This window comes from Strigops habroptila, chromosome 13 (genome assembly GCF_004027225.2).
Source record: "Strigops habroptila isolate Jane chromosome 13, bStrHab1.2.pri, whole genome shotgun sequence".
Taxonomy (NCBI): Eukaryota; Metazoa; Chordata; class Aves; order Psittaciformes; family Psittacidae; genus Strigops; species Strigops habroptila.
Genome location: NC_044289.2, coordinates 11709728 through 11736966, shown reverse-complemented (window position 1 = coordinate 11736966; position 27239 = coordinate 11709728). Strand labels below are relative to the sequence as shown.

General features: G+C 48.7%; 2 protein-coding genes across 10 annotated transcripts in view; both read left to right on the top strand.

The window, feature by feature from the left end:
- The window catches only part of LOC115615140 (centrosome-associated protein CEP250-like), a 30050-nt gene extending 9198 nt beyond the window's left edge, over positions 1-20852 (top strand). For 4 of the 8 annotated variants that reach the window (XM_030502953.1, XM_030502959.1, XM_030502956.1 and 1 more), the window contains 17 exons: positions 125-271; positions 455-685; positions 2098-2291; positions 3477-3604; positions 3795-3964; positions 4493-4636; positions 5096-5397; positions 6622-6781; positions 7437-7749; positions 7980-8107; positions 8366-8486; positions 10101-10255; positions 11175-13895; positions 14929-15081; positions 15495-15581; positions 15733-15783; positions 18146-20852. In XM_030502953.1, coding sequence (XP_030358813.1) covers positions 125-271; positions 455-685; positions 2098-2291; positions 3477-3604; positions 3795-3964; positions 4493-4636; positions 5096-5397; positions 6622-6781; positions 7437-7749; positions 7980-8107; positions 8366-8486; positions 10101-10255; positions 11175-13895; positions 14929-15081; positions 15495-15581; positions 15733-15783; positions 18146-18433 — 5493 coding nt within the window. In that variant the 3' untranslated portion in view covers positions 18434-20852. Of the gene's footprint in view, positions 1-124; positions 272-454; positions 686-2097; positions 2292-3476; positions 3605-3794; positions 3965-4492; positions 4637-5095; positions 5398-6621; positions 6782-7436; positions 7750-7979; positions 8108-8365; positions 8487-10100; positions 10256-11174; positions 13896-14928; positions 15082-15494; positions 15582-15732; positions 15784-16774; positions 16887-17005; positions 17107-18145 lie in introns of all 8 variants that reach the window. The other 4 variants (XR_003993961.1, XR_003993960.1, XM_030502955.1 and 1 more) reach the window with 4 other exon arrangements.
- Positions 19860-25889, top strand: FSIP2 (fibrous sheath interacting protein 2). Of its 2 annotated transcripts, none has more exons than XM_030502963.1 (7): positions 19860-21429; positions 21716-21841; positions 22044-22205; positions 22560-22649; positions 22976-23115; positions 23362-23494; positions 25041-25889. In XM_030502963.1, the coding sequence occupies exons 1-7, from the start codon at positions 21310-21312 to the stop codon at positions 25764-25766; spliced, it is 1497 nt and encodes a 498-aa protein (XP_030358823.1). In that variant the 5' UTR covers positions 19860-21309; the 3' UTR covers positions 25767-25889. The 2 variants fall into 2 exon arrangements, with proteins under 2 accessions (XP_030358823.1, XP_030358824.1); XM_030502964.1 differs by having other exon boundaries at positions 20944-21399.
- Positions 25890-27239: the final 1350 nt, after the last annotated feature.

The window sequence follows — 27239 nt, the reverse complement described above, 5'->3', positions numbered from 1 at the left end:
TGGGGTAGTGCTTATTGGGAATGCTGAACTGGGAGTACATCAGAGACACAAAGGGGGATCTGGAGCTGCTGCTTGAAGTCAGGGATTTTCCTGCCTTTGTTGTCATGTTCTTTTGTCTCTTCAGGCAGAGCAGTCAGTGGCAGACTTGACAGGGGCTCAGAATAAGCTGAGTGCTGAAACAGCAGATCTACATGTTGCAACAGTGAAGATGAGCAGCATCAATGAAGCTCTCGCATCAGATAAAGTGCAGTTGAACCAACTTGTGCTGCAGGTGAGCAGAGTTGCCAAAGATCTCGCCAGGAGTTTGTCTCCAGTTGCTGCTGTTTCTCAGGCTTCTTGCCTTCCAACAGTATGACTGCCAGAATATGGAAATGTTCCTTTTTCTGTTCAAGCCAAACCTCCTACAGAGTAAATGTTACTGTGTTTTATTTCCTCTGTGCTTCTGTGATTGTAGCTGGAGCAAGAGAATGAAGCTCTGTCAGCAAAAGTGGATGAGATGGAGAGAGCAAAGATCTCTGGCCAGGATAAGCTGAGCTTCTGTGAAAGAACGAATGAAGAGCTCAGCACAGAGAAAACCCATCTGGAGCAATTGCTGAAGAAAGCAGAGGAGCAACAGGAGGGGCTGCGGGTAGAGCTGAGGAGTCTGGCAAAGGAGAAGGCAGAAACCCAAGAGAAACTCAATCAGGTGAGACCAAAAACCTGTTGCTTTCTGGGTGGGCTTTTGGCTCAGTGAAGCTGTATCTGTTGCATTCTGCAGTGCTTTTGTCAAGGAGACACTTGGTAGTGCTGGAGGTCCCAAGGCTTTTGGTTGCTTCTTGTTGGAAACATGTTGATGGCCTTCAGAGCTGTTGTGCAGTTCCCTGAGTTGTCCTCTGCTTCTATGGATTCTTTTAATCCACCTGTCTGCGTTCACCTCTTTTTTTGGCTTTTGATAAGCTGCAAAGAGGTGATGGTGTTGTCCGTGAATCTGAGTGGGGCTATGACTCTGTTGTGGCAAAAGAAACAAACTGTGTAGCTCTGAATCCTTTTTCTGAAGCAAAAACCAGGGCTGCATGTTTCTATTTATGCTTTTTGTTGTGAAATCTGCTACTTTCAAAACTCCATTTGTTTGAGCCTAGAGAGCAGGACAGAGCTGTAAGTCAACGTCTGCTGTCTTGTACTGCAAAGAATGGGAATGACATCTTGAAACTGTTGAAATTGTATTTTAAGACATACATGCAGCTTTGGGGCTGGAAAGCTGCCTGGGGAAAAGGACCTGAGGGGGGATGTTGGTCAACAGCCAACTAAACATGAGCCAGCTTGTGCCCAGGTAGCCAAGAAGGCCAAGAGCATCGTAGCCTGTATCAGAAATAGTGTGGCAAGCAGGATGAGAGAGGTGGTTGTCCGTCCCTCTGTGCTGGGCACTGGTGAGCCTGCACATTGAATCCCATGTTCAGTTCTGGGCCCCTCACTACAAGAGAGACACTAAGATGCTGGAGTACGTCCAAAGAAGAACAATGAAGCTGGTAAAGGGTCTGGAGCACAAGTCTTTTGAGGAGCAGCTGAAGGAGCTGGGGTTGTTTAGTCTGGAGAAAAGGAGGCTCAGGGGAGACCTTCTTGCATCCTACAACTACCTGACATGAGGTTGTAGTGAGGTGGGGTCGGTCTCTTCTCCCCAGTACCAAGTGATAGGATAAGAGGAAACAGCCCCAAGTTGTGCTGGGGGAGGTTTAGATTGGATATTCTGAGCAGTTGCTTTTGCTCAACCTCTCATGAAACTTTCCAGCACGGGAATAGATTCTGATAGAGTTTTAGTTTGCAGGGTGGCAGTTCTGGAAGATGCAGTTTTTTTGCATGAAAACACTTAGTCTGAGGTATGTATGTTTGCCCTGAAGGAGCTGTCTGGTCCCAGGCAACGCAGTATGGCCTTACTCATCACTTTCAAGTTAACCGTGCCTTTTGGCACTTCCCTTTTGGCAGCCCAGGGTATTAGTGCACTACACAGCAGATGCTCTGAAGCTTTCAGCCCACAGTACAGGAGCCCTTCCTCCTCTGGCTCATTCAGAAGTGGCACCACTGGCTCTGCACACAACTCACTGTATTTTGTCCTGTTTTCAGGTTCACCACCAGCAAGAGTTGGCCAGCAGCGACCTGGAGCAGCTGCGCCAGGAGTCCTCTCGCCAAGAGCACGCGCTGGCCAAGGTGTCCAAAGAGAAGGAATTGCTGGTGCATGAGAAGGCTGCCCTAGAAGTGCGACTGGCAGCCTTGGAGAGGGACAGACAAGGCCTTTCGGAGCAGCTGGAAGAGGCCAGGTAAAGGCAGGGAGGAGACCCTAGGCGGGATATTATTGCAGGTCTGCAGTTATAGAGGTGGGGATCATTACTCAAGGATTGATTGCATCCTGTGTGCTTCTTAGATGTTTTTACCTTCCATGGACAGAAAATGGAAGAATCTTGAGCAAAATGGGGGAAAAAAAAGTGTACCATGATTTAAGCGATATTTTTCTGACAGCTGAAGCTAACAAAGCTCTCCTGAGCCTTGAGCTCATGTGAAATCCTTCTGTTGTGGATTTTGTGGTATCACTCGGGTGCCCCTTTACCCTGAAGTATGTTATCCTGAGGGCATCCCTGTACTAGTGAGGCAGTGCTGTGTATTGTAGGAACCTGGCACACAGGATGCTCTGTTAGATCAGGGAGGCCACTTCAGCTCCTGTTCCAGAGTCCTGTGTGTCATATGCAGCAGTTGAAATCTATGGGAGTAACAATTTGCCTCTGCAGTTTCTCTTTTAGTGACAGAAAAGAGAGCTTCTCTTTTAGTGACAAGCCATTTGGGCTACTGCCTACGTGGTTAGCAATGCTTGGAGAAAAGGAGGAAGTTTTCTCTTGAACTTCCAGCAGTTTAAACTGAAGGATGCCTGTCTCTCCTCTCGGGTAGTCCTTGTTCAGATAAAATCTAGTTCAGATTTGTTTCAAATGCTGCTGCAAGCATGAGATTTTACTATATCATCTGATGTATTTCTTTAGTCTCTTTTAAATAGATGGAATCTGGAAAATTACCTGCTTAGACTTACCCTATGAACTGCACTAAAAAGTCGTGAATCAACCAGGGATATACTCATTCTGTCCCCCTGCACAGCGACTTGGAAGGGGAGTAAGGCTGTGAGCAGAGCCTGGGCTTTTGCTTGCTGGCACAGACTTTGTGGGCAGAGCTACCCATGTATCATAGATCAGACAACAACAATTTAAGATTTGGCTATTGAGATCCAACTCAACTGGTCTTACTGTGTATTGTGGGTCACAAGGAAGGCCTGGGCATTCCCTCGGAGGGGCCTGCATTGCTATTTTAAATGGTAACAATATGCTCCCTGTATACAACTTCCCATGCAACTCATTTTCCGTACGCAGGGGTAGGGATCTTGGATGACTTCTTACTGGAGTAACTTCCTTGTGGGTGTCAGGAGCAAGAAACTCATTTCTCTCCGTATTCGTAACTTGCAGGTCAGTGAAGGACACCCTGGAATCCAGCCTGTTTGAGGCTCAGCAGCACTTATCTCAGCTGGAAGTTTCCAGGAGTCAGCTGGAAATCCAGCTACACACAGTCACACAGGCCAAGGAGGTGATACAAGGTGAGAGCCTCATGTGCTTTGTTTCTGGTGACCCTCCTGGCCAGAGAAAATGGTATAAAATAGCTCTCTGCAGTGCTTCTGAGGAGTGAAGGAGCTGGAGGGAGATCCCTCCTGCACTGAAATTCAAATTCAGTAAAGTCAGAACCATTTTTTTGTAGACTCTGGATCTTGCCATTTGTTGTGTTTGCAGGGGAAGTGAAGTGCCTTCAATGGGAGCTGGAAACAGAGAGATCTCTGATGAGGCAGGAACGGGAAGACATGACACAACAGCTCTTGCAGACAGAACAGCAGTATGACAATACTCTCAAACTTAGTCAAGCTGATCATGAAGTGGAAATAAACAAGCTCCTGCAAGACCTGGTAGGGACCAGTATGCTTCTGAATTCTTCAAGCAAGCTTTGTGGGCTGGCTTTAGATGAATAATAGCCTGAAGGTGTGAAATGGCATCTGTCATAAGCCACATGTTGCTAGGCCAGGCAGCAGAGCCAATGGCTTGTACTTGAAGACATGTGAAGACCCACAGGCCTATGGTGGGGCAGTAAATGCAGCCACAGATTCAGTGTGGGCCTAAGACGAGTTCAACAAGGTTGAACAAGTGCAACAAGAAGGTTGCAGCAAGGGGGTAGGGTCTTACCAGACTGCTGGTGACTCCTAACACTGGTGGCAACTGCTGTCACAGAAACTTTGTTCCATTATTTCTGTCCTTTCACGTGGTTGACAGAGGTGTTAACTTTGGGCTTGAAGCATCTGGAACAGGCCCCTTATTCCTGGTACTTAAGTTCATGGCCTGTCTTGTGACTAAAGCATCAGGGTACTGGTTCCTTTACTGAGGAGAAAGTTGAAACTGATGGCCAGTCCCTGTAACTTGCTCTCCATTTGTGCTTACAGAACATCACAGAAAAGCTGCAAGCAGAGCTGCAGGAAGCTCAGAGTAAGATCAAGGCAGTGGAGAAGCAGCACAAAGAAGAAATCAAAACCATCAAAGAAGAAGTGAATATCCTTCTTCAGCAGAGGGATGCTCTACAAAAACAGGTGACTGAAACAGCAATAGCTACTCAAGTCATCAAATAGGTGGTCTCTGGTTGGTCTCCTTCTTGCCTTTCCATTGAAGACAGCAGGCTGATGGAGTAATCCCTTGTGCTGCCATCATCGTGTGGTCTCCATCTCCACTGCTCTGAAGGAGACTTACTGGTCAGCTGAATCTCAGCTGCTGCCCTGGTGTAGTCCTTTTGCCTGTTTGCTAGAATGAATCCATCATCAGAATGGATTTCTGCTGGCCTGTTGCTGCTAGCCTTGCTTTTTAAGGTGTTTTTGCAGTTGAACATGGTAACCCACTCAGACTTTTCAACAAGTTGGCTCTATCCATTGTGGATCTAGTATTTTCATGAGAGGGTGAAATGTAAAGTTGTTCTTTCCTTTTCCTCACAGTGTATGATATGGCTGACTGCGACAAGCTGTAGTCTTTGACTGCTTTGTTATGTTTTACTTGAGGTGGAAGAGTTGACATCTCAGCTAGCAGCCTCGGAGGACTCCCAGCAAGAGATTGGCCGCAAAGCTCAACAAGATCTGAGTGAGGCACAAGAACTGTCAAGACAGAAGGTGATGGAGGTTGCGCACCTCCAGAAGATCCTGGAGGAGAAGAGGAGTCAATGGGAGGAGGTAGAACATCAGAACAAGGAGCTGCAAGTGTATCTGCAGTCCTTGGAGGGGGAAAGGAGTCGATGGGAAGAAGTAGAGCATCACAACACAGAATTTCAGGCTTTGCTGAAGGTCTTAGAGAGCGAAAAAGCCAGGTAAATGAAAGCCTTGAGACTCTCCAGTCTGTTTAATGGATTCCCTCTTTTCAGATCTTTGCATATAAAAGTGGCTGTGGCAGCATTTCTGAAAAAGCAGAGTTCTGAACTATCCATGTAGATGTCTCATTCTCTTGATGTGTTTCATTTTCTTTTAATCCTTCAATGTCAGTTTTTCTGAAGACAATGGCTTTTGGAGTAGTCCTTTCCTTAAAAGGTGTTATTCTGTTAAATCAGCATGTTAATACTGTAACTGGAACTTTCAGGGGTTTCACACCTGAAACACACCAAAGGAGGCAAGAAAAGCTGCAGTATAATGAGCTAGATAGATCCATCAGCTCCACCTCAGGTCCATTAAACTTTAAATATTAGGAATCTGTATCAGTCTTCCACCCTGACACCTTTGGTTGGCAGAAGCCATCTTAAAACCATGATTTTGAACTGAGCTGGATTCCCCTTTGAGGCACCCAAGAAACAAGGGTGCTTCTTACTGGATGTGTTTCCTTGCTCCTCGGAAAATCCCAAGAGGTGTCTGGAGGGGCTCAGGCAGGGTCCCTGCCAGCCTCAGCAGTTACAGATGTTACTCACTGTCTGCAGAATGTAAGACACAAGAGACAGGCTAGGTAGGCTACTTCACCTGGTGAAGTGCTGCCAGTCTTCAACACGTATCTTCACTGAAGAAGACAGAGAAAATGCACTCCTGCTTCCTTCATCTTTTATATAAGGATCTAAGTATTTCCTCCAAGCCTCCATTCCACTTCTAGTACTGGCCTTCATTTCTCCAGCTGAAAGAGCTGAAAGTAATCTGGGTGCTGGCACATCTTATGAAACTCCCCAAAGATCACTTTGCTGTCAGTTGCTGCTGTTCCTACCAGGACATACAAGCTAGGGGAAGAAAATGTCTCTTCATTATTGACATTTGGAGTCTCATTAATCAAAAGAAAAACTTTCCTCTTCCCTAATGTCTTCATTTCAAGACTTTGTTGTGTTTATATTCACGTTCTCATCTCACAAAAGCTAGCCAGTAATTCACCTTTCTTCTGTGGAAAAAGGTGGAGTGGGTGCATGCTTGTGTGTGGCTGCCAGCGTGGCTTAGGACTGAACAAGCAGCCTAGTTGTGTAGACAAACCTCAGACAAAGCAATTTTCCACTTGGTGGTGGAAGTCCGAAGAGTTTATTAAATGTTATACTATGTAGTAATGAGTTGCATGCTCTCTCTTTCAGGCTGACACTGTCTCTGGAAGAGAAGGAGCTGAGCCTTAAAACCCTGGAAGAAAAGAACTTTGCCCAGCATAACGAGGTGTCTCAGCTTCTTTCTGCTATTCACCAGGCCCAGCAGCTCCATTCAGACCACAGAAGAGAAATAAAAGAGCTCAACAACCAGGTGACCTGGGCATTAGTATTATTTTCTCCAGGGACATAGAATACCACCTTCAGCTTGTAGGCCCTGGCTTGTTTTCCCTCCCAACAACATACACTCCTGTATTCTGCCCAGAGACTTCGAGGTCAACGCTGGATCTGCTACGATCTGCCTGTGTTTTCCTCTGTTTTCTCATGGTTTATGGCATTAACTCTCTGAGGAGAATGGAAGACTCCTTTGGAGCTTCTCAGATCATCTGGCCTTTTGGAGATGCACCATAAAGGATGCTGATTGTCTCCCCTTTACTTCTATTTCCAAGCATCCCTGGAAGCCCCACCCTCCATGCAGGGATGCTTGATTTGCCACCTCACCCTCTAACCAACTCCCTTTCCCCACAAACCCACCTCCACACATGAGAGAGCTTCATTTCTGAGGTTGGAAAGCATGAAAGCCAGACAGTTTGGCTATTCATTTGGGGATGGGGGAAACTTATTTCTGGCCCCTTAGCTTCTAGATACCTGTTTCTAGCTGATTTTGCTCCGTGTGAATCCTTGGCTTTGAGCTTTCTGTTTCCAATGTGTTTTTTGCTTGAAGTAATTTCTCCTTCATTCCTTCTCCTTCCCGCTCTGCTGCCTCAGCAGCAGCCCCGTCCCTGAGGCTCTGTGCATCTGTGTTACAGATACAGTCACTGCAGGAAGTGGTGCTGGAGAAGGAGGCTGGCCTGGCAGCTCGGGAGAAGCAACTGCTGCAGGATCTGGAGGAGTCCCGAGCAGGCGAGCGGTGCTTGAGGGACTCTCTGCACGTGCTGGAGGCTGAGATGTCTGAACTGCAACTGAGGCTTTGTAGCACAGAGAACAGAGCAAAGGCATTGGCCACGGAGTGTCAGCAGGCTAACAGTGCCCACTGTGAAGCCCAGTCCCAGCTGGACAAACTGCACTTGGTTCTGCACCGCATGATCTGTGACAGCAGAGACTTGGTCACTTGGAGTTCAGGCGAGTGTGGGAGGCTGGGTTAACAAGTCTATGGGGCACAAAGAGGAGAGCAGATGGAGGGAAGGGTGGTTCTTTGCAATCCTGCTATGACAGAATCATCCTTTCAGTTTAGGCTGACTCAAGCCTTGGGAAGTCTTAAAGGCACTGCCACCTTCTCCAGTGGATAAAGAGGCCTCGTGTGTTGGAGACCCTTCAGTTAAATCTTGAAACAGAATGGCTTCTCTCTTCAGAACAGGGTCATGTCTGGGATCTGGCTGTTTCTCAGGCCAGGGACCTCCCTGCAGAGCTCACAGTGGACAGAGTGGCAGCAGCCCTACAAGACCTGCGTCAGCACCTGAAGCAGACTCAGCTTGATCTGGTAATGTATGTCTCTTGCATCCAGAAATCCTGTAACTCTGCTGGACTGAACTGACAAGCAGATTGCCAAAGCCAGAATGGGTGTAAATTCTTGTAGGTCAAGTTGGCTTGCTGCCGTAGGGAGAAAGGAGAATCATGATCACACTTACTGTCCAATTGTCCCCTCTGCCGTGGCTATTTCTACCTTAGTGTTTGCACATCTTTGTCTCCTGCCAGCAGTTGCTCTGTGAGGTGATGCTTCTCTTCTTACCCCTTCCAGAATGATTCAAGGAAGAAGATCCAGGACTTTGAGCTGGAGCTGAGCGAGAGGCAAGCTGAGAGGGACCATTTCAGTGCCCACAATCAAGAGCTGCAGAAACAGTTGGCTCAAAGCCAGGAAGGTACAGCTCCTCCTTTCCAACCCACTGAAACTGTCTCACCAGCAGGGATCTCTGATACCAGGCAGGGGAAACACGCAGTGCCTGGGTGTGGGAAGAGGAGGAGAACAACGAGTATGAAACTCACCTATAGAACCACCTATAGAACCACGTGAAGGCTTTTCATGGAGAAAGATCCAGTATGGTGCTGGTGATAAGGTGCAGACATGGTGCCTTTCAGGTCCCATGTCACTGCTAAGAAGGTGCAGCTTGATGCCTCACAGCATCCTTCTCTATATGCTCTTTAAAAGCACCAACCTACCAAAAGCCTTTTCTGTCTTGACTTTGTTTTCCTCTTAGATGGCAGATTCACAGAGCGTTAGTTCAGTGTTGAGCTCCTATGTTCCTGCATCCTGCCTTCTGCTGCTTTTCCTAGTTCTCTGGTACCTAGTGCTCCTCCATCCTTCTTAGCCGTTCTCTTGCTGATACTGATCTTGTGTCTGAGCTCACTGCCATAGCAAACATAGGTTTTTACTTCCCTGGCCACTTCTTTCTTAGGCCTTTGGTACCATGTTTACATTGTGTTTATCTATAAACTGTTTTCATGTGTAGCTATCACTTCTTCCTCTAATCTCCAGGCTATTGGCCTTTCTGTATCACGTATGGACAGGTATCACTGCTCCTTTCTCTGTCCTTGTTTTCCCACTGTTTCCATCATATTTGCTTTTTCATCTCATTATCTTGTTTTCCTTGTCTCATACTACAGGAACAGGGAAATGTGGGCATTGCTCAGTGCCTCCCCCGCAGGTTGTCACTTACTCATGTAGTACCTTTACCTGATCAGCATTTCTTCCTGTTCCCTCTCTGAGATGGAACTACCCATCATTTTTCAAACTTTACAGGGCAGTTTTCAAAGCCTTAGATCATCACTTTTTCTGGAACATCTATAGTTTTTACTACATATGATAACAGCTTGTAGACTTTAAATTCTGTCACTGGATGGATCCTGCTTGTCCCACTTAGTTCTTTCCATCTTTAGTTCCTGTCTATTAGTTTAGTTTTAGTTCCTGTCTATGTGTAGTCCTTGCTTCAGGTCTCAGTGCTGGTGTGATACTCAATTGTTCTTGCCTTGGTGTTGTCCTGGTATCACTGAGTATGACTAGAATCCCTTAGCGTTCTTTTGGACAAATACCAAAGTGCATCTTCAAGTACAACATCGATGTCTGTCCTTCTCTATAACATCTCTCAAGTCTTCCCAGTCAATTAACTGTGTCATAGTCTTCACTTTTGCCGCTTCTTCCTTTTCATTTAGGACACTAGATCTGACTCTCATCTACTGTCTCTGTCCTTGTTTCATTGATGTCAATTCTACCTGCATCTGACGCTGTGGGTGATGTGCTGCCATGCTCTTAGCCCTGGCCTTTCAACAAGCAGAAGAGCAAACATGTTTTCACATTCTCCTGAACCTTGCCACTTTAATTCTTCTTTTCTCTGCCTGAATTTTCCTTAATTTATGTCTGTTTTGGCAGTCCTTGTGGGTTTAGGGCCTGGAAAACACAGGCAGACAGATAAGAAAATCACATTTTCTCTGTCCTTTGGTCTTGCTTTCCCTTTCACCTTCACCTTTACTGCTTGCAGAGACACAGATGGCAGAACACAAGAAGAACTCTCTACAAGCTGTCCTGCAGGAAGAGGCTGCTGCTTTAAAGGAGGAGGCTATGACTCTGCGTCAAGAGGTGGCATCTTTGGAAAGGAAACTTGAGAGCGCTGAGAAGCAAAGAAAGGATGTCCTGGTGAGGCTGGCAGATGCTGTAAAGGGCCATTTCTTACATTTCTTTGGCCTTCTGTCAATAATTCTAAGGAGCAAGTTTTTCAGTTTAATTTTTCCAATTGCATTCCTCTGAATAAGTAGGAAAAGAAGCCGCAATCACATAAAACCCAGTTATGATTCAGGGTGCTTATTTTCCTCAATTCTGAAGATTTTTGCCTTGAAGCTTTAGTGAAAGTAATTTTCAAACTTGTCTCTATTTACAGTTCATGGTTTGTCCAAGTATTTATGTCAAAATCCATATTTAGATTTCCAAATATTGATCTGGAAAAAGGTGAGAAGACAAAGTCTGCTAATAGAGAAAACTGTTCAGTGTTACCCATCTGAGAGCAGACAGTGGGGAGAAAGACAGATTTGAGAAACCAAAGTGCTGATCCAGCTAAATATGTATGTCTGCAAGGGGAAAACTAGACCTGATTTCAAACACACAATACAGACTGTGATCTGACCATTACTCCTTCAAGAGAGGACAGTGAGGTTCTAGAGGATGGAACCATGACAATTCTGCACAGTAGAGGTTCAAACAAACAATAAAAAGGTAAATGAAGTGTTCTCTTTTTCCTTCCTAATAGAGTGGCATCATCGAGCCACTGCCTAAATCATGGTTAGTCTGGACTTTAAATCCTGGCTGCAGTTCTGACAGCTCCTCCCCAAAAGAACACACTGGAGCTAGGTTCAGGGAAGGGCAAAAAGGAAGATAGAACTGGCTGAGTCAGCTGGGAAAGATGCAATGTAAAGGGTGGCACAGGAAAGGTCTACAGCATCTCAAGAGGCAGGGAGAGAGCAGGCAGCCCTTGACTGCCACTGGAGTGGGAGTCAAACCCAATATGAAAAGCAAACACGTATAAATGGAATCATTGAACCTTTTTCTCCTTGTTTTGCAGCACGAACGGGACAGACTGCAAGCAGCTAAAGAGAAACTAGCAGATGAGATAAAACTTCTTCAGGAGTCAGCAACAGCCTCTGAAACTCGAGCAAACACAGCAGCAGATATGAATCACTGCCTCGAACAAGAGCTTCAAACCACATTGTCTATCTTAAAAATTAAAAATGAGGAAGCAGAAACCCAGCGGGAGAAAATCCAGATGCTCCAGAAAGAGGCATCAGAGGTAAAAACTTTGCAGGAGACTCTCGCTCATACGTGTGCCGTCCTGTCAGAGAGGGAGGGAGAAATGAAGTTATACCAGGAACAGATGAGAATGCTGGAAAACCAGGAAGAAATGCATAAAGCTACTCTCGATCAGTTTATTAAGGACATAACAGAGAAAAAACAGAAGGTGGCATCCCAGCAAGAACATATACAGGAGCTGGAGAAGCAGCAAGAAAAACAAAGGATGGCTGTCAGCAAGATGAGCAAAGAACTAGAGCAGAGAGACCGGGAGATCACATCCCAGCAAGAGCAGATATGGGAGCTGGAGAAGCAGCGAGAAATGCAGAGGACTGAGGTGAGAAAGGTGAGCAAGGAGCTGGAGGAGAGGGACTTGGAGATCAGGTCCCAGCAAGAGCAGATACAGGAGCTGGAGAAGCAGCGAGAAATGCAGAGGACTGAGGTGAGAAAGGAGCTGGAGGAGAGGGAGTTGGAGATCAGGTCCCAGCAAGAAGAGATACAGGAGCTGCAGAAGCAGTTAGAATTGCAGAGGGCTGCTGTCAGCAAGGTGAGCAAAGAGCTGGAGGAGAGGGACCAGGAGAACAAATTCCAGGAAGGGAAAATAAAGATGCTAGAACAACACGGTGCATCACAAGTGAGAAATCTGCTCATGGATCTTGATCATATGAAAGGAAACTTGAAGGAGAAAAACTCAGAGCTTGTGTCTCTGACTCAGCAAATCCAAGAACTGGAAATGCACAGAGAACAGGTGAAATCTCTGCAGGCAAGCCTTGAACACCTGAGGGCAGATCTTCAGGACAGAGAGAGTGAGTGTGATTCTCAAAGGGATCAGTTAAGACTCTTGCAGCAGCACAAGGAACAGCAAGAGGGGCAACTTCAAGAGCTTCATGGTAAAGTTGAAAAGATGACACTTTCTTTATCTAAAAAAGATCAAGAGCTTGAGTCACAACAAAAGCAAATCCAGGAAGCTGAAGAAATCATGGAAGTGCAGTTGAGGACTCTCCGTGACCGACTGGAGCAGACCTTAGAAACCTTAAAAGAAAACGACAGACTCATAGACATCCAAAAGCAACAGACAAGGAGCTATGAGGAAAAAACAGAAGAAGAGATGAATGTCTTACACAGAGACTTAGAATACACTAAGGCAATGCTGAAAGATAAGGATTTCATGATTGAATCTCAGAAGGAAGTGATTGAGACCTTCCAAAAACAAGAAAAAGACTCTGAACAGCAGAAGAAAATTCTGCAAGATCTTGAAGTGATACTAAAAGAAAAGGAACAAGAAATTTTATCCCTCAGGAAGCAATGCGAGGCATGCAGGGAAAAGGAGGCAAAGCGTGAAGCTGAGCAAACAAATCTTCAAGCTACAGAACTGACTCTGAAAGAAAGAGAAAAGAGGATAGGGGTTCTGGAGGAGGCTGTCTGTAAGCTTCAGCAGCAAAAGGAGGAGGCAGCGATGCAGAGTAAAGCCATACTGCAAAAACTAGAACATGCTGAATCTTCTCTAGAAGCTAAAGATCAAGAGATAGTGTCTTTGCAAGAGCACGTGCAGGACCTTCAAGAGCAGAAGGAGTTAGAAGGCAAGCAGGCCAAGAGCCTAGAGCAGGATCTAGAAGAAATGAGCAGGATGTTGAAGGAGAAGCATTCAGAGTTCCTCAAACAGACAGAGCAAATGAACATGTTACAGCTTCAGGGTGAAAGCATGAAAGTAGCACTAACATCATGCCAGAAGCAAGTGAATCTTCTTGAGGAAGTGGTGAGGAAGAGAGATGAAGACAATGAAGCTCTGAAGCAAAAACTCCAGCACCAAGAAGAGGAATTAAAGACCTTGCAGAATCTCCAGCTTAGGCTAACTGAGAGCAACGAAGTCGTTAGACATCACCGAGAGCAAGAGAAGGTCCTGGAAGAAGCCTTGTCTGAGAGGGAACGAGAGATCAAGGCTCAAAGTGAGCAAAAGGAGTTAGAAAAGGAAGTAAGAGCTCTTCAGGAAGATCTCCAGCATGTTCAGCAGGCTCTGACAAAGAGGAATGAAGAGATAAAGTACCAGCAAGACAGAGTCAGGAATTTAGAGAAGACTCTGACAGGAAAAGAACAAGAGCTTCAGAGGCAGAATGAACTCCTAAAGCAATTCACATCAGTTTTGCAATGGAAAGATGAAGGGGACACTCTAAAGAAACTAATCCAAAAACTCCAAAAATGGGAGGAAGTGGAAGCAGAGAAGAAGAGAGTGCTCCAGGAGAGAGACCATTCCTTGCAAAGGCAGAAGGAGCTAACCCAACAACTGGAAGATGAAAGAAAGGCAAAGGGGAAAGAATTGGAGCGTGTGATTGCTATTTTGAAGCAGACTGAAAGTGGAGAAATTGAATGGAAGGAGAAGGCACAAGCCCTGACTCTTGCCCTTAGGAAGTGTGAAACGGCCAATGGGACTTTGAGGGAAGAAATTGCCATCCTGCGGAGCGCGGTTTCAGAGAGGGACACAGACCGGTTTCATCACCAGGTAGGCACTGTGATTGTTCATCAGTCAACTGAAACACCTGTAAAGGATTCCAATGATATTTCCCTTAAAGATATGGGAATATATCTCCCTATGAACATACAACCTGCTTGGCCAAAAAGGGAGCTTGCTGTTAAAATTAACTCAGGTGCAAAAGTTGGGGATGGGTATTTGGTTCTCTTCTATTCAGCAAGCTTAGCCAGCATGTCGTGGTTAGGATTTGGCATGGAAAGGGAAGGGCTCAGTTGGCCAGACTGATGTGCTAAAATTAGAATTTAATACTGATGGCTGAGCAGCAGCTACGTTGATGGTCTTAGAGGATGCTTTCAGAGATGTGGATGTCTGAGGTACGGGTTTTCCAGTGTATTAAAAACAATGGAATTCGTACCATTGCCAGGTCAGGTTAAAGGCTTTATTGCACATTCAGGGTGTACTTGTGCCACAGTCCAAAATGCAGAAAGGCAAATCTGTGTGGATTTCTCCATGGTGATCTGACCCAGGTACTGCCAGTGGAACTGCTGCAACGGCCTGTGCTGCAAACTTGCCTGGGACTGCCAATACTTTTAGCATTATGTTAGTATACAAACATATAAAAAATGCTACTAATAAAATGCGTTATACATTACGTGATAAATATTACTCCAAGCCTGATCAGGATGGCGACAGGTATTGGGATCTATTGATGGAGAAGTGAATTTCTTCTCTGTTGAAGCAGAGAAGTGACAAGGGCAGGAAACATGAAAACCATGGGAGATTTCAGTTGCATCCATATAGATCATTATAGTGCTGATATCAAGACTATTTATAGCACTATATATATATATATCAGCAGAGCAAACAACTCCATTTCACCAAGGTGATCTGGAGGAGGGCCCCTGGGAAGAGTGTGTGTTGTTTTGGCCTGTAGACCAGGAGAAGAAGAGACTTAGCACTCTCCAGTCCTGAGTCCTGTCACTCTCCCCAACTTGCTGATTCTAACAACCATGTAACCTTCATGTGGCACCAGCTCACATAATCTCCTCTGAATACCCCTCAGGCTGTTGCAGAAGGAGAGCAGCAATCATGGCTCTCGGAGAAGAGGCTCCTGTCACAGCGGCTGGAACGTCTGCAGCAAGAAGTTGCAAGGCTGGAAGTTGAGAAGACTGAGCTGAAGCAACTCAATGCAGAGCTCAAGAAGACCCTTGAGCAGGTAAAACGGGCTTTCTCTGCCTATGCTAAGCCTCACGGTCCGCTGGAACATAACACATTCCACAGACAGCACTCTGGAGTCCCCTGCTTGTTTCCTTCCCTCTCCCACTTCTCCCTATGGACACAAACTTTTGTATTTTCTCTCTTCTGGCACCAAATTGCCTTCACAAATGCACATTTGCTCTGGTGCCACCCTTCTTGCCCAGTATTCCCCTACACTCTCTTGTGTCACAAGAATTATTTCCTCTTGCTCTTTCTCTTCCATAGTCTACTTCAAGTAGCTTTCTGTCCCAGCTTTCCCTGGTGCAATTAACAGTCTCTGAGCAGAAATCTCCTTGCCATGATATCTGGAGGTCCTTTTGCTCCTTGTTTGGTGGCAGGTTTCTGTAACCCTTTCTCCTATCCAACGTGCAGGTGGAGTGTGAACGGAGGAAGCTGAAGAGGTTTTACCGTGATGGGTCTCTGCCATCTGACCAGCACAAGATGCCTGCTTCAAAACAGGTGAGAACAGGGTCTCACTTAGTGGGAAGAGGCTCTGGCCATATGAGGGAATGATCGCAAATCCCAGAGGCAGACCTAGTAGAAGTTGAATATAGACAATGGCCCTGGTCAAACTGGAGACTGAAAAGAAATCCTTGTGTTTTCTTCACAGGAGGAGTCTCATGCACACTGCAGTCGACGATTAACTGAGTTGCAGAACCAGGTGAGGAGCAGGAAAGCTTTCATCAAAAGCTGCTGTGGCTGTACTGATGGGCACAACTTTGCACGATGCTACAGCCCGAGTTTTGTTTGGCTGTCAGGAAGTGATTACACCAGGCAGTGGAAATACCCAGTCAGACACATCTGCTGGCCATGGCCAGACAGCATCAGTCACCTAGGTCTAGTCTCTGACTTGCCTAAAGGTCAGGCAGGATGGGAGAGGGATGGAAGGAAATGCATAAGACTGGAACTTGACAGAAAATAGAGAATGTTCCAAGGGTGTAGAGGAGGGTCACAAAGATGCTCCGAGGGCTGGAGCATCTCTCCTATGAAGACAGGGTGAAAGAGTTTGGCTTGTTCAGCCTGGGGAAAAGAAGGCTCTGGAGAGACTTTATAACAGTCTTCCAATACCTAAAGGGGGCCTGCAAGAAATCTGGAGAGGGACCTTTTACAAGGGCGTGTAGGGATAGGGCAAGGGGGAATGGCTTTAAGCTGACAGAGGGGAGATTTAGGTTAGATATTAGGAAGGTCTTCCTGTGAGGGTGCTGAGGCACTGGCACAGGGTGCCCAGAGAAGCTGTGGCTGCCCCATCCCTGGCAGTGTTCAAGGCCAGGTTGGACACAGGGGCTTGGAGCAACCTGCTCCAGTGGAAGGTGTCCCTGCCCGTGGCAGGGGATTGGAACTGGATGATCTTTAAGGTCCCTTCCAACCATAGCCATTCTACGATGTTCCCATTGAGTCTTATTCATGTTGTTGACTCTTCCTGTTTTCCCTTGGCTCAATTAACAGTGGAACTCGCATCCTATCAGAGCTCCAGGGAACTGAGGCAGTGCCAGAGCTTATAGCCTTCTGGCAGTTGTTAGTCTCGTAATGCTATTCTGTGCTAATCACTATCCCAATATTGGACAGAGTCAGAAACCTTAGCATTGTAGGGACATTTTATCTGTGTAAGAATGTACATTCCAGCTACTGAACCCTATTGCATCCTTTGACAGCGGTACTGGCAGTAGCAGCAGCCGCCAGACTTCTCCTCCATGTACTTTTCTGGGGCTGTTACACCCTGGTGTCCCCGAGGAGGTGAACCTTCGCAGGTGGTCAGAGCAAAATGTATGTAAGACTTGTGTGAGTAAAGTGTGTGATGCTTAGCTCTGGTGAGTGAGCCAAGAACACTGCTGTAGCCACCAAGGTATATTTTAATGAGATAAAGATATATTCCTCTGCACCAGGAAGCCTCAGTGTCTGAAGTTCTGTTGCTGCAGAAAACGATCTGAAGCTCCTTCCCCTTGTGACTGTTGTGCCTGCCTGCACTGTGGACCTACTTCAGCAGGTCAGCAGGAAAAGTGAGGTGCTCTGCTCCAAAAATAGTCCTCAGCTGGCTACTTAGAGCACTCCTCTAGAGCTGGTAAACAGCAGAACTGGAACTTTATCTCCACCTTCCTGGGAGGTGCTCTTTGCAGCAGATGGCCACTTCTCCCACTCATACTCTGGGTTACCTGAGCATGGGAGGGTTTTTCAAGCCCAGTTTCCCAAAGGTGCCCTTACTATTTCAGAGAGAAGCTCAGATCTGTCCCTCCCTTCAGTGGAGGTGTTCCCTAACCTATGCATGTTGTTTGTTGTAAGACATCCCTGTGATGTCTTACTTTCTGTGTGCATCTCCTCCACTCCCGAGCAGTCCGAGGGCAACATGCCAGAGCTGCTGGCACTGCACTGCCAACCCAACAGCACATGAGAGCAATGGGTCTCTCCCACTAAAAGGCCCAGCAGGCACAACCCCGTGTTGCCAGGAAAGAATTGAGTTTGAGGAGTTTCAAGGTCTCGGCAGTCCTTTGAGGATCATTTTCCTCCTGGGCTTTGTTCATCACATTATGCTCTGCTCATTTGTGAAATGCTTTAGTTAGGAAAAATGAGAGTTTGCTCCCTTTTTGTGTGTTAGCTGTCAGGTTTTTAAGCTTGTTCATAACACAGCCTTGTTTCAAACTTGTTCATAACAGCACAGTTCTTCAGTACCTTGCGTAAGCAGTAGCACTCCCACTGAGGAAGAAGCTTGTGGCACTGAAGTGTCAGTAGCCCAAATCTGTCTGTTGAAAAAAGAGAGCTGGGTTACTAAATCCCATAGGAACCTTCCTCTTTAATACACATGTAATTTCTCGGTGTCATACATGTGAATGGAATGCCAGAAACTTGGAATTGTTGATAATCTCAGTTCAGTGCAGAGTGACTCTGGGAACCGGTTACTTCCCATTCCACAAGGACAAAGTGTCAGGGCTGGAATTAGAGGGTGCATCTTTCCAACAGCCGGTACTATGCAGCTATCGATGGTCCAGACAGCGTGGGCTTGTCTGAGCTCAGCCTTTTGCCTCTTTCAGGTGTCCCTTCTGCAGACACAGCTGGCACAAGAACGAAAATACAAGCAGGACTATATTGAGTGTTGTTCAAAGACCAGCCAGGAACTGTCGGACCTTCACCAAGAGCTATCTTACTCCTTAGCAGCGGTGCTCAGGGAGCCCAAAGCTGCGGTTCTGGAGGCAGAGACTCAGAAGCTGGGTCAGTCTCTGAACCTTAGCTTGGCACTAATATCTCTGGACCATCAGTCTCCTGAGACACAGCTGTTGCACTCAACAGCCAGATCTGGCACAAGTGATGACCTGAGTTAACGCAACCAGCAGCAAAAGGCCTCGGTAACAGCCAAGTCAGGGACCTGCTGTAGCAGGTGAACTGTGGCAGGGGGCTTTGTTCAAGGCATGAGTCCCAAAGTAAGATATAAGTTCAGTGTTCACTGCAGACTCCCCAGCAGAAGCAGTGGTGGGACAAAACTGGTGCTGGCTTATGTAGATGGGGTCGGTTGTAGGCCTGGAAAAGCAGGATGAACCTGATGAGCAGGTAAAATTTCCTCCTTTTTCCAAAGCACTCCATGATAGCATACCTTGTCAGTCTCCACACAGCCTTCCACACCAGGTTGGCCCTGTGTATACAGTTTCTGTACTGTATGCAAAGACTTTGTGTCTGGTTTTATTTTTTCAATACACTTATTTCTCCAAAACGCTGCACAGGCTCTTAGCAGAAATCTGCTCGCAATGATGTCCTGTTGCTCCTCTGCTCTCTTCAGGAGAGCAAAGGAAGAGAGCAAAGCTGCCTGTGTTGTAACCACTGCAAAATGCTGCTGATATTTCACAAGTGAGGTGCGAGATTGCCAAGGAGAGCACTCAGAAAGCTGTTTCCAGAGTTGAGAGGCGGGATGCAGAACTGATCAAGTATGCCAGAACCATTGTCCTTGAAGTTCTGGAAACCATGAAGGAAGGTATTAGAGGAAGAAAGGAAACCCAAGCATCAGAGAAACTTCAACCAAGGAAGGTCCTGCCACTGCTCAGCCTCCCTGCAATAGTCACACCTTCAAAGGAAGCAGGACAACTGAAACGGGAGCTCAGGTACTTTCCTCCCATCCCTCCTGCAAGGCACTGAGCAAGGTGCCCAGGAGGCAGCAGAAGGCCTTCAGCAGGCCCAGGATTGTACCGACAGAGCCACAGCAAGTGGCTTCAGTGCACATGTGGGAAACTGCATATACTCAGGTCAGGGAGCACCGCTGGCACCCTTGCCTCCACAGTCTCGATGTTTCCAAGGCAGCCCCTGCCTCCAGCACCGGAGCTGATGGGGAAAACGGTGGCCAAGAGTCTCTGCTGAATGAAAAGAGCCAGGAGGGGAACTAAAGTCCACATGGGGACCTGCACGGGAGCCGGGAGCTCCGCTGCGGCGAGCAGTGACTGACAGGAGCGGCGCCAGGAGCAACACCACTCCCAAATGGATAAAATGCTTGCCTGGGAGCGCGGCGAGGCAGTTCGAGTGGGCAAACGGGACAAACGCTGCGGTTTGAGCAGGCAAATGGGGCAGATGCTGCAGTCTGAGTGGGCACACAGGCCATGATGCAGCACGACGTGGCTGAGCTGCAGGAGGCAGTCAAAAAGGCTGAGGGATAGCAGGGAGGCTGAGAGGGAGCTGCACTGGTGGCTCCAAGTGGGGGACCACTGGGCAGACCCTCCAAATGTCCCCCCGATACACACAGAAAGGAGGGAGAGTGTTAATCCAGGGGGTTGGGAACTTGTATCTGAAATAAACAACAAAAGGAGGAGGAAGAGGACAAATAAAAGCAAGGGGCTTCCTCCAAAGCCGGACATCCCCACTCAGAACTGCTTCACAGCTCTGTAAGGGGGCTAACAAGGTGCTACCTGCCACAACAGAACAGCCAATTGCCCCACCAATAAAGAGAGCTACCAGTGCTCCCAAGAAAAGGGGGCAGGTGATAGTAGTGGGCGACTCTACTTGAAAGGTACAGAGGTACCCATCTGTCAGCCTCACCCGCTCAAGGGAGCTATGTTGCTTACCCTGAGCTCAGGTCAGAGATGTTGCCAAGAGGCTGCCCAGTTTAGTACGTCCCACTACTACTCGCTTCTAGTGGTCCATGTGAGTGCCGGTAATCATGGAATCAACTAGGTTGGAAAAGACCTTTAAGATCATCAAGTCCAACTATATTGCCAGGATTGCCAGTAGTGATATAGCCAGCAGTAGTCTGGGAGCATCAAAAAGGGCTGCAGAGCCCTGGGAACATTGTTAAGGGGCTCTGAAGCAGCACGTTGGTACTCAGGCCTCAGGAGAGGGTGCTGCCTCACACATGGGGTCAGCCCGTGGAAGGGGACACTGATGGGGACACGCTCTGCACCAGAGGTGCTCCATGGCAGCAGTGATGGTACCTCTGAGTCTACAGACTGTGGCCTGTGGAGGAGTCCTGCCAGAGCAGAAGGAACGTGCGAGAGGAAAGGGGCAACAGAAGGGCAGGGGGGAAGGCAAAGTGTGGCAGAGAGGAACCATCCTTTACCAATGTAGAATGTCAAGGCACTGTGTGCCACCTCCTGGGGGGAGTCCAAGAGTGACTTGGTCCCCCCAGACTGCTGTGTAGATACCAGCCACTCTGGCTATCTGCTTTGTCCCTTGCCAAAAGGCAAAAGGCTTGTGTGTGCTGGAGCAGAGGTTCCTGGAATTCAGTCTGGTCTTCCCAATAAAATCTCAGGAGTTCATTTTTGACCTGGGTTTGGGCATCGCCTTACTTCTCACATGCTGATGATAAAGCTTCTATCCATTTTGATTGAGTTTCTCTACAGAATGCAGCTCTTTAGTGCCCGCATGGGAAACTGCATATACTCGGGCCAGGGAGCACTGCAGGCACTCTCGCCTCCAGTCTCGCAGCTTCCAAAGCAGCCCCGGTCTACAGTTGGTCCAAAGCCTCCTGACCGAGCAGGACCACTATTTGTTCTCGTGCTATTTCATGCTATTCACATGCACATGAATGGGTGTCCCAAATGCGTGTCCAGATGGGCTTCAGGCAGGCCCTGGGGCAGCCAGGCGGTGACATGGCAACACAACAATGCAACAATGGGCAACTACTCCACATAGCAGCATCTGTGGTGGCTGCTGCTGGGTGCCTCTGGAGTGAGATGTGCCAGCGCAGCGTTACAGCTCCAGGAGAACACTTGGAATAGCCATGGAGCACCCTCTTGCTGCTGGCCATGGAGACACAGACATGCAGCCGAGCACAGAGGGGAAGCGGAGAGACATGAGCAGGAGGCTGACGGTGAGGACTTGGCCCAGCAGCCCGGGACATGTGAGACTGCTTTAAGGCTTTCTGATGTGCTCGGGGGGCTGGGAAGGGTCCAAGAGTGGTTGGGGAGAGTTTTCGGGGAGTCCTGCCTCTCTGCCCAGCTCTGCTTATGGCTAAGCAGGCGGGAGGTGTTGAGGAAGGGATGGGAGTTGTGAGGAAGCGGAGAGTAGCTTTTGATTGGGGTGCTCTTGGTGCTTCCTTTGGTTGGAGTCTTCTGAGGGCCTTTCTAGCAACTGCCATCTGGGTGGGAGGTTTATGGAGGTGATGTCTGATGCCTCCCTCTTTTTAGCTCGGGAACAGGAGACTCTTACTGGCAGAAGGACATACTCAGCTGCTGGATCTCCCGCTTGGGGTCAAGATCCCTGTGTACCCTGGCACCAAGCCCATCTTCTGCAGGACAATACTAGGGAGAAAGGTAAAGGAAATGGAAAGGGGTTGGAAATCTCTCCTTTTTTGTGGGGTCCCCATCATTCAAAGGAGTCCTTGTGGCCACCTGCCCTTCAATCTGATGGTGCTTGGGGGGAGAGGGAAGCTCCTGGCACCCTGGTGCGGAGCTGTTGGTACTTGTTTGCTGCTCTCTCCTCCCTCCTTCATACTCTGGAAAACCTCTCTTGCAGCTTTTCCAGTCCCCTGGTTTTTTCAACCTGAAAGATCCCTGCTGCCGCCTGCTAAGCATGGAATACAACAGCCTGCATGACCCACATCTGCAGGCCTACCACCGTCGCAAGGACCACCTGCAGATGCTAAAGAGAGAGGGTTACATCACCTATGATGGCAAAGTAGGTTTGGACATTGGGCTGATAAAATCAGCCCCCATCAAGCGGTATTCCCAGAGCACTTGCTGCAGCCGCTGCTTGCTGGTGGAGGGCACAGGGCTGTGGGGCTCATGTCCCTGGGAGAACAAGTAGCACCAGCATCCCCCTGGCAATTCCCACTCCTGCTCTGCTCAGGCTGCCCCGCATTGCCTGAGTGTTTAGGAGGCAGCCGGTGCGAGGCCTGGCAACCAGGATGAGGAGCACTGCTCAGCCCTGGGTTGGGGGGATTGCCACCAGGGAGGGAAGGGAGTGCAGAGGAATAGTCTGTGTAGCTGGCTTGACAATTCCTGGGCGATTTCTGCCCTCATTTCTCCATAGGTGATTTGCAGTTTGAAGCAGTTCAATGAGTACAGGCACTATCTGACCCAGCTCAAGGTGGACGCAGAGAACACGTTCAGGCGAGAGGAGGTAGGCAAAGCGCAGTGTTCATGGACACGGGTCAGTGGTATGGTGACAAGGGCTTGTGGCATCGTGGGGAGGTGGCCAGTGCAGGAGAGGCGAGGGCTGTGCTGCTGGCTGGGTGCTGCTGCTAGCTGAGCTGGTGCAGGGTGCAGGGCTGGGCATGGGCAGGAAGGGTCCATACAAGCACGCAGGGTCCTGAGAGAAGCATTTCTCTTCTGCCCTGGTCGCATGGGTGAAGCAGAGTGCTGTCCTGGGCCCATGGGATGCCTCAGCATGCAGAGGCATGAACACTTTTGCAGCAACAGTAAGCCACAACCCGTGTCACCTTTCAGCACAAGCTTTGGCAAGAACTGGACAAATTAGAGGATGCCTCCGAACTGCCAGATGAGCTGCATGTTTCTCAGCTGCGAGAGTGGCTGGTGCACAAGCAAAGAAAGAGGTTGCCAAGTGGAGAGAGGAAGAGAAGAGAGAGGTAAGAAAAGGCCAAGTAACACTCGCTCTTGAAGGGGGCCCGTGGTCCCTGAGAGAAAGTGAACAAACCTCACTCATGGAAGGCCGTGAACATGTTGGTGCAGTCTGTGTTTGGAGCCTTGGACAGGCAGCTGGGATTTGCTATGGGGGCTGCCAGAACAAAGCAACCAGGAGCAGGATGATGGAATCGGCATGGGCAAGATAGACAGAGCAGCTCCTTCTCAGCTGCCTTCCTTTCTCTTGACAGGATTCTTGCTGTCATCGAGAAACAGATTGGTAGACTAGAGGCACTGGAAAAAGAGCAACGCTTCCTCCAGTGGGTCGGCTGCAAAGAGCATCTGGGAAAGAGGAGAGACACAGTCAGCACGCTACAGTGCCTGGTGAGTAGGAACTGCTGCATGCTGGGGATCACCTCTGCTGTGCAGCAGTGCATTGGTACCTAGGCCTCAGGAGAGGGTGCTTGCGAGCACTGCTTGGTGCTGAGGAGGTTGTGCTGGTGTGCGACATGTCCTTGTTAGAGGGTTATAGTCAGAGACCAAGAAGCGGGGGGCGCATTAAGCTTTGCCTGGGGTGGTATCTGTGCCAGGGTGAAGGGTTTAGCTCCTTCTGCCATGGCACTCAGGCTATCAAACTGCAAAATGGCAAATGATGGGAGAGGACAATTTCAGACTGCTGCTGTTCATGACTTGCAGCCTCTTCCCAGATTTGCAGGAGGCTGGCAGCCTGTGGTAGACTTTCAGGCTGCCTCCTGTCCAAAGGATCATAGAATCAACCAGGTTGGAAAAGACCTTTTAAGATCATCAAGTCCAACTGTTACCCCAGTACTGCCAAGTCCACCACTAAACCATGTCACTGAGGGCCTCATCTACACTGTTCGTGAACACTTCCAGGGACAGTGATTCCACCAGTGCCCTGGGCAGCCTGTTCCAATGCCTGACCACCCTCTTGGTGGAGAAATTGTTCCTAATATCCAATCTAAACCTTCCCTGGTGCAGCTTGAGACCGTTTCCTCTTGTCCTATTACTTGTTACTTGGGAGAAAAGACTGACCCCACCTCACTACAACCTCCTGTCAGGCAGTTGTAGAGAGCGATAAGGTCCCCTCTGAGCCTTCTCCAGACTAAAAAACCCCCGTTCCCTCAGCTGTTCCTCATCACACTTGTGCTCCAGACCCTTTACCAGCTCCGTTGCCCTTCTCTGGACCCACTCCAGCACCTCACTGCTTCTCTTGTAGTGAGAGGCCCAGAACTGAACACAGGATTCCAGGTGCAGCCTCACCAGTGCCAATATATTTCCTTGGGCTGGCAGGTAACAACCAGGTGCCACAAGAAAAAGGATAGGTCACATTTCTGCTCTGAAAACAACCATTCTTGGCATTTGGCCTCAAAAAGGGGTAAATGGGCTGCCCTGATACAGGGCAGCAGTGCCCCGAGAGTGGCTGAGACCCATGGCAGAAGAGACTGGAGCAAAGAGCCTGCTGCAGTACGTTCCACGGCTTTCCCACCTCTATTTGACTCTGCCCAGCGCATCCTGGTTCTGGAGCCAGTGAGCCCACTGGAAGTACTGGCTCCTGTGGGTACCCACTGTGCGCAAGGGCCTGTCCTCCAGCCACAACCAGCAGTACCCAGGCAGCCACTAGCTTCCAGTTCAGGGTCCACAGCACATAGTTCACATGCTGAGGTCCAGTGGGGCTACAGTGCCTTTTGCTCTAAGTGAAATGGCAGTGCTTGATTCTGAGGAGTGCTCACACTTGTCTCTTGGCTGCGGGAGACCAGAAAGCTCTGTGTGCTGGGTGGCCTATGGAGAAACCAGAGCTTTTCAAGCTTGATTGCTGAGACCTTGTCTGGGCAGGGGTCTTGTGAGGAGGAAGAGGAAAGCAGATCAAGGTGAAGGAACACATTCGCTCATCATCTGCTCCTCATTTTAGCCTTCCGAGTGTGCCAGAGAAGAAGCGCCTGAGAACATATCCCAGCTGCAGCTTATACTGACAGAAGAAGAGGAGGAGCTTCAAGAGTTGGCTGAGGCCAAGGTCCAGATAATGACAGCACAGGATAAGTCTGACCATGCCTTGGGAAAGGCTTCCCATGGGGTGAAAGGAAGGTTGTTTGCCAGAACCAGTGAAGCAGAGTTTTTGCAGATTTATGTGAATGTTGAGGACAAAACTAGACTGGTGGCTCAGGAGATTGTGACAACAGTGTTGGAGATCTTGTTGGAGCACTTGGCATCCAGCGGGCCAGGGCTTGCTGCCAGAAGAGCCTCCACAGCGGGCAAATCTGGAGAAGAACCAGCAGCTTCCAGCAGAGTATCTTTGCAGACTTGTATTGACAAAACGACCGTAGAGGCTGTTGAAAGTGTTAGCTCCATCTTGTCATCCTTTGTAGGATGCTGTCCGTTTTCTAAGTTCCTGAATCGTCAGGATGTGACAAGACCAGGATCACACAGACCACCGGAACAGCAGATCCCAGGAGCAAGTGAGGCAACGTCCATGCAAAGCCCTGCTACTGTCTCCAGAGCTGAGCAGCAGGATGCAGAGATTGAGTATGTCAGAGCAGTTGTCCTTGAAGTTCTGGAAACCGTGAAGAAGAAGTTGGAGGAAAAAAGTAAGCACATGCCAAAGCCCCCTATGCAGGCAGGAGCCCCGCACAGGCTGTAGGAGCCCCTGCAGCCCAACTCATTAAAGAGGGAAGTAGCTGGGAACCCGAAGAGGTATGTGGTTCTAGGGCCACAGAGGCCCTGAGCAGTTCCATAGGATGAAGAATAAACCGTTTGTTCCCAAGGGCTTGCTTGTGCCTATTTATTCACGCCAGGTAGTTATCCTGCTGGTGTCAGTAGAAAAGGCAGTGAGACTTGACACTGCTGACAGCTAAGCCACTGGACTCTTGACTTAAATGCAAATAATACTGCAGTATGAAACGGGGTATTGCAGGTGACTGTTAGGAAAAAGAGCATAGCATAATCCCAAAGCCACTTCTTCCTTCTTTCCTTTCCCTGCCCGCCATTTGGTACCAAGCTGAGTGGTGCAGATGACACGAGGGATGGGATACCGTCCAGAGGGACTTGGACAAGCTCAAGAAGTGGGCCCATTAAACCTCATAAGGTTCAATAAGGCCAAGTGCAAGGTCCTGCACCTGGATTGGAGCAACCCCCCTGTATGGATATTGGAGTATCCGTACAGGCTGGGGAATGAAGGGATTGAGAGTATACCCTGGAGGAGAAGGACTTGGGGGTATTGGTGGGTGAGAGATTGGACATGAGCCGGCAATGTGTGTTTGCAGCCCAAGAGGCAAATTGTATCTTGGGCTGCATCCAGAGGAGCGTGGCCAGCAGGTCGAGGGAGGTGATTCTGCCCCTCTGCTCTGGTGAGACCCCATCTGGAGTCTGTGCCCAGTCCTCAGTACGGGAAAGACATGGACCTGTTGGAGAGGGTCCAGACAAGGCCACAGATCAGCGGGATGGAGCACGTCTCCTGTGAGGAACAGCTGAGAGAGCTGGGCTTGTTCAGCCTGGAGAAGACTCTGGGGAGACCTTATTGCAGCCTTTCAGTACTTAAAAGGGGCCTGTAAGAAAGATGGGGAGAGACTTTCCAGCAGGGCCTGTTGTGACAGGATGAGGGGTGAGGGTTTTAAACTAGAAGAGGGGAGACTGGTGATCCATCAGCTCCTAAAATAACAGCCTACTATTTCTGGCGTGCGTTTTTCCTTGCTAAGGTGAAATTTGAGGTCTGGCTGTGCGGGCTGGCATGGCATCACATAGCACTGCCCGGCACACAGCCTGTGGCACAGTATGGCACAACAGGCATGGCACGGCATGGTGCAGCGTGAAACTGCATGGCAGGGTGTTACATGGCATGTATGTGACGTGATATGGGATGGGATGGGATGGCATGGGACAGAATGGAACGGGATGGCATGGGATGGGATGGGCTGGGCTGGGATGGCATGGGATCACATGGGACGGGCTGGCATGGAATGGGCTGGGATGGGACGGGATGACATAGCGTGGGACGGGATGGCATGGAATGGGCTGGGATGGGACGGGATGACATGGAATGGGACGGGATGGAACAGGACGGACACAACACTCGGTGGGGCCCCTGCAGCGCCTCCATTCCCTTGCGCCATGGCGC

Bases quoted from the DNA above. Each gene is read 5' to 3' on its own strand.
- FSIP2 (XM_030502963.1), top strand. From the start codon at position 21,310: ATGGAGCACCCTCTTGCTGCTGGCCATGGAGACACAGACATGCAGCCG. The intron at 21,430-21,715 runs GTGAGACTGCTT...CCCTCTTTTTAG, and splicing joins GGCCCAGCAGCCCGGGACAT to CTCGGGAACAGGAGACTCTT. The intron at 22,650-22,975 runs GTAGGCAAAGCG...GTCACCTTTCAG, and splicing joins ACACGTTCAGGCGAGAGGAG to CACAAGCTTTGGCAAGAACT.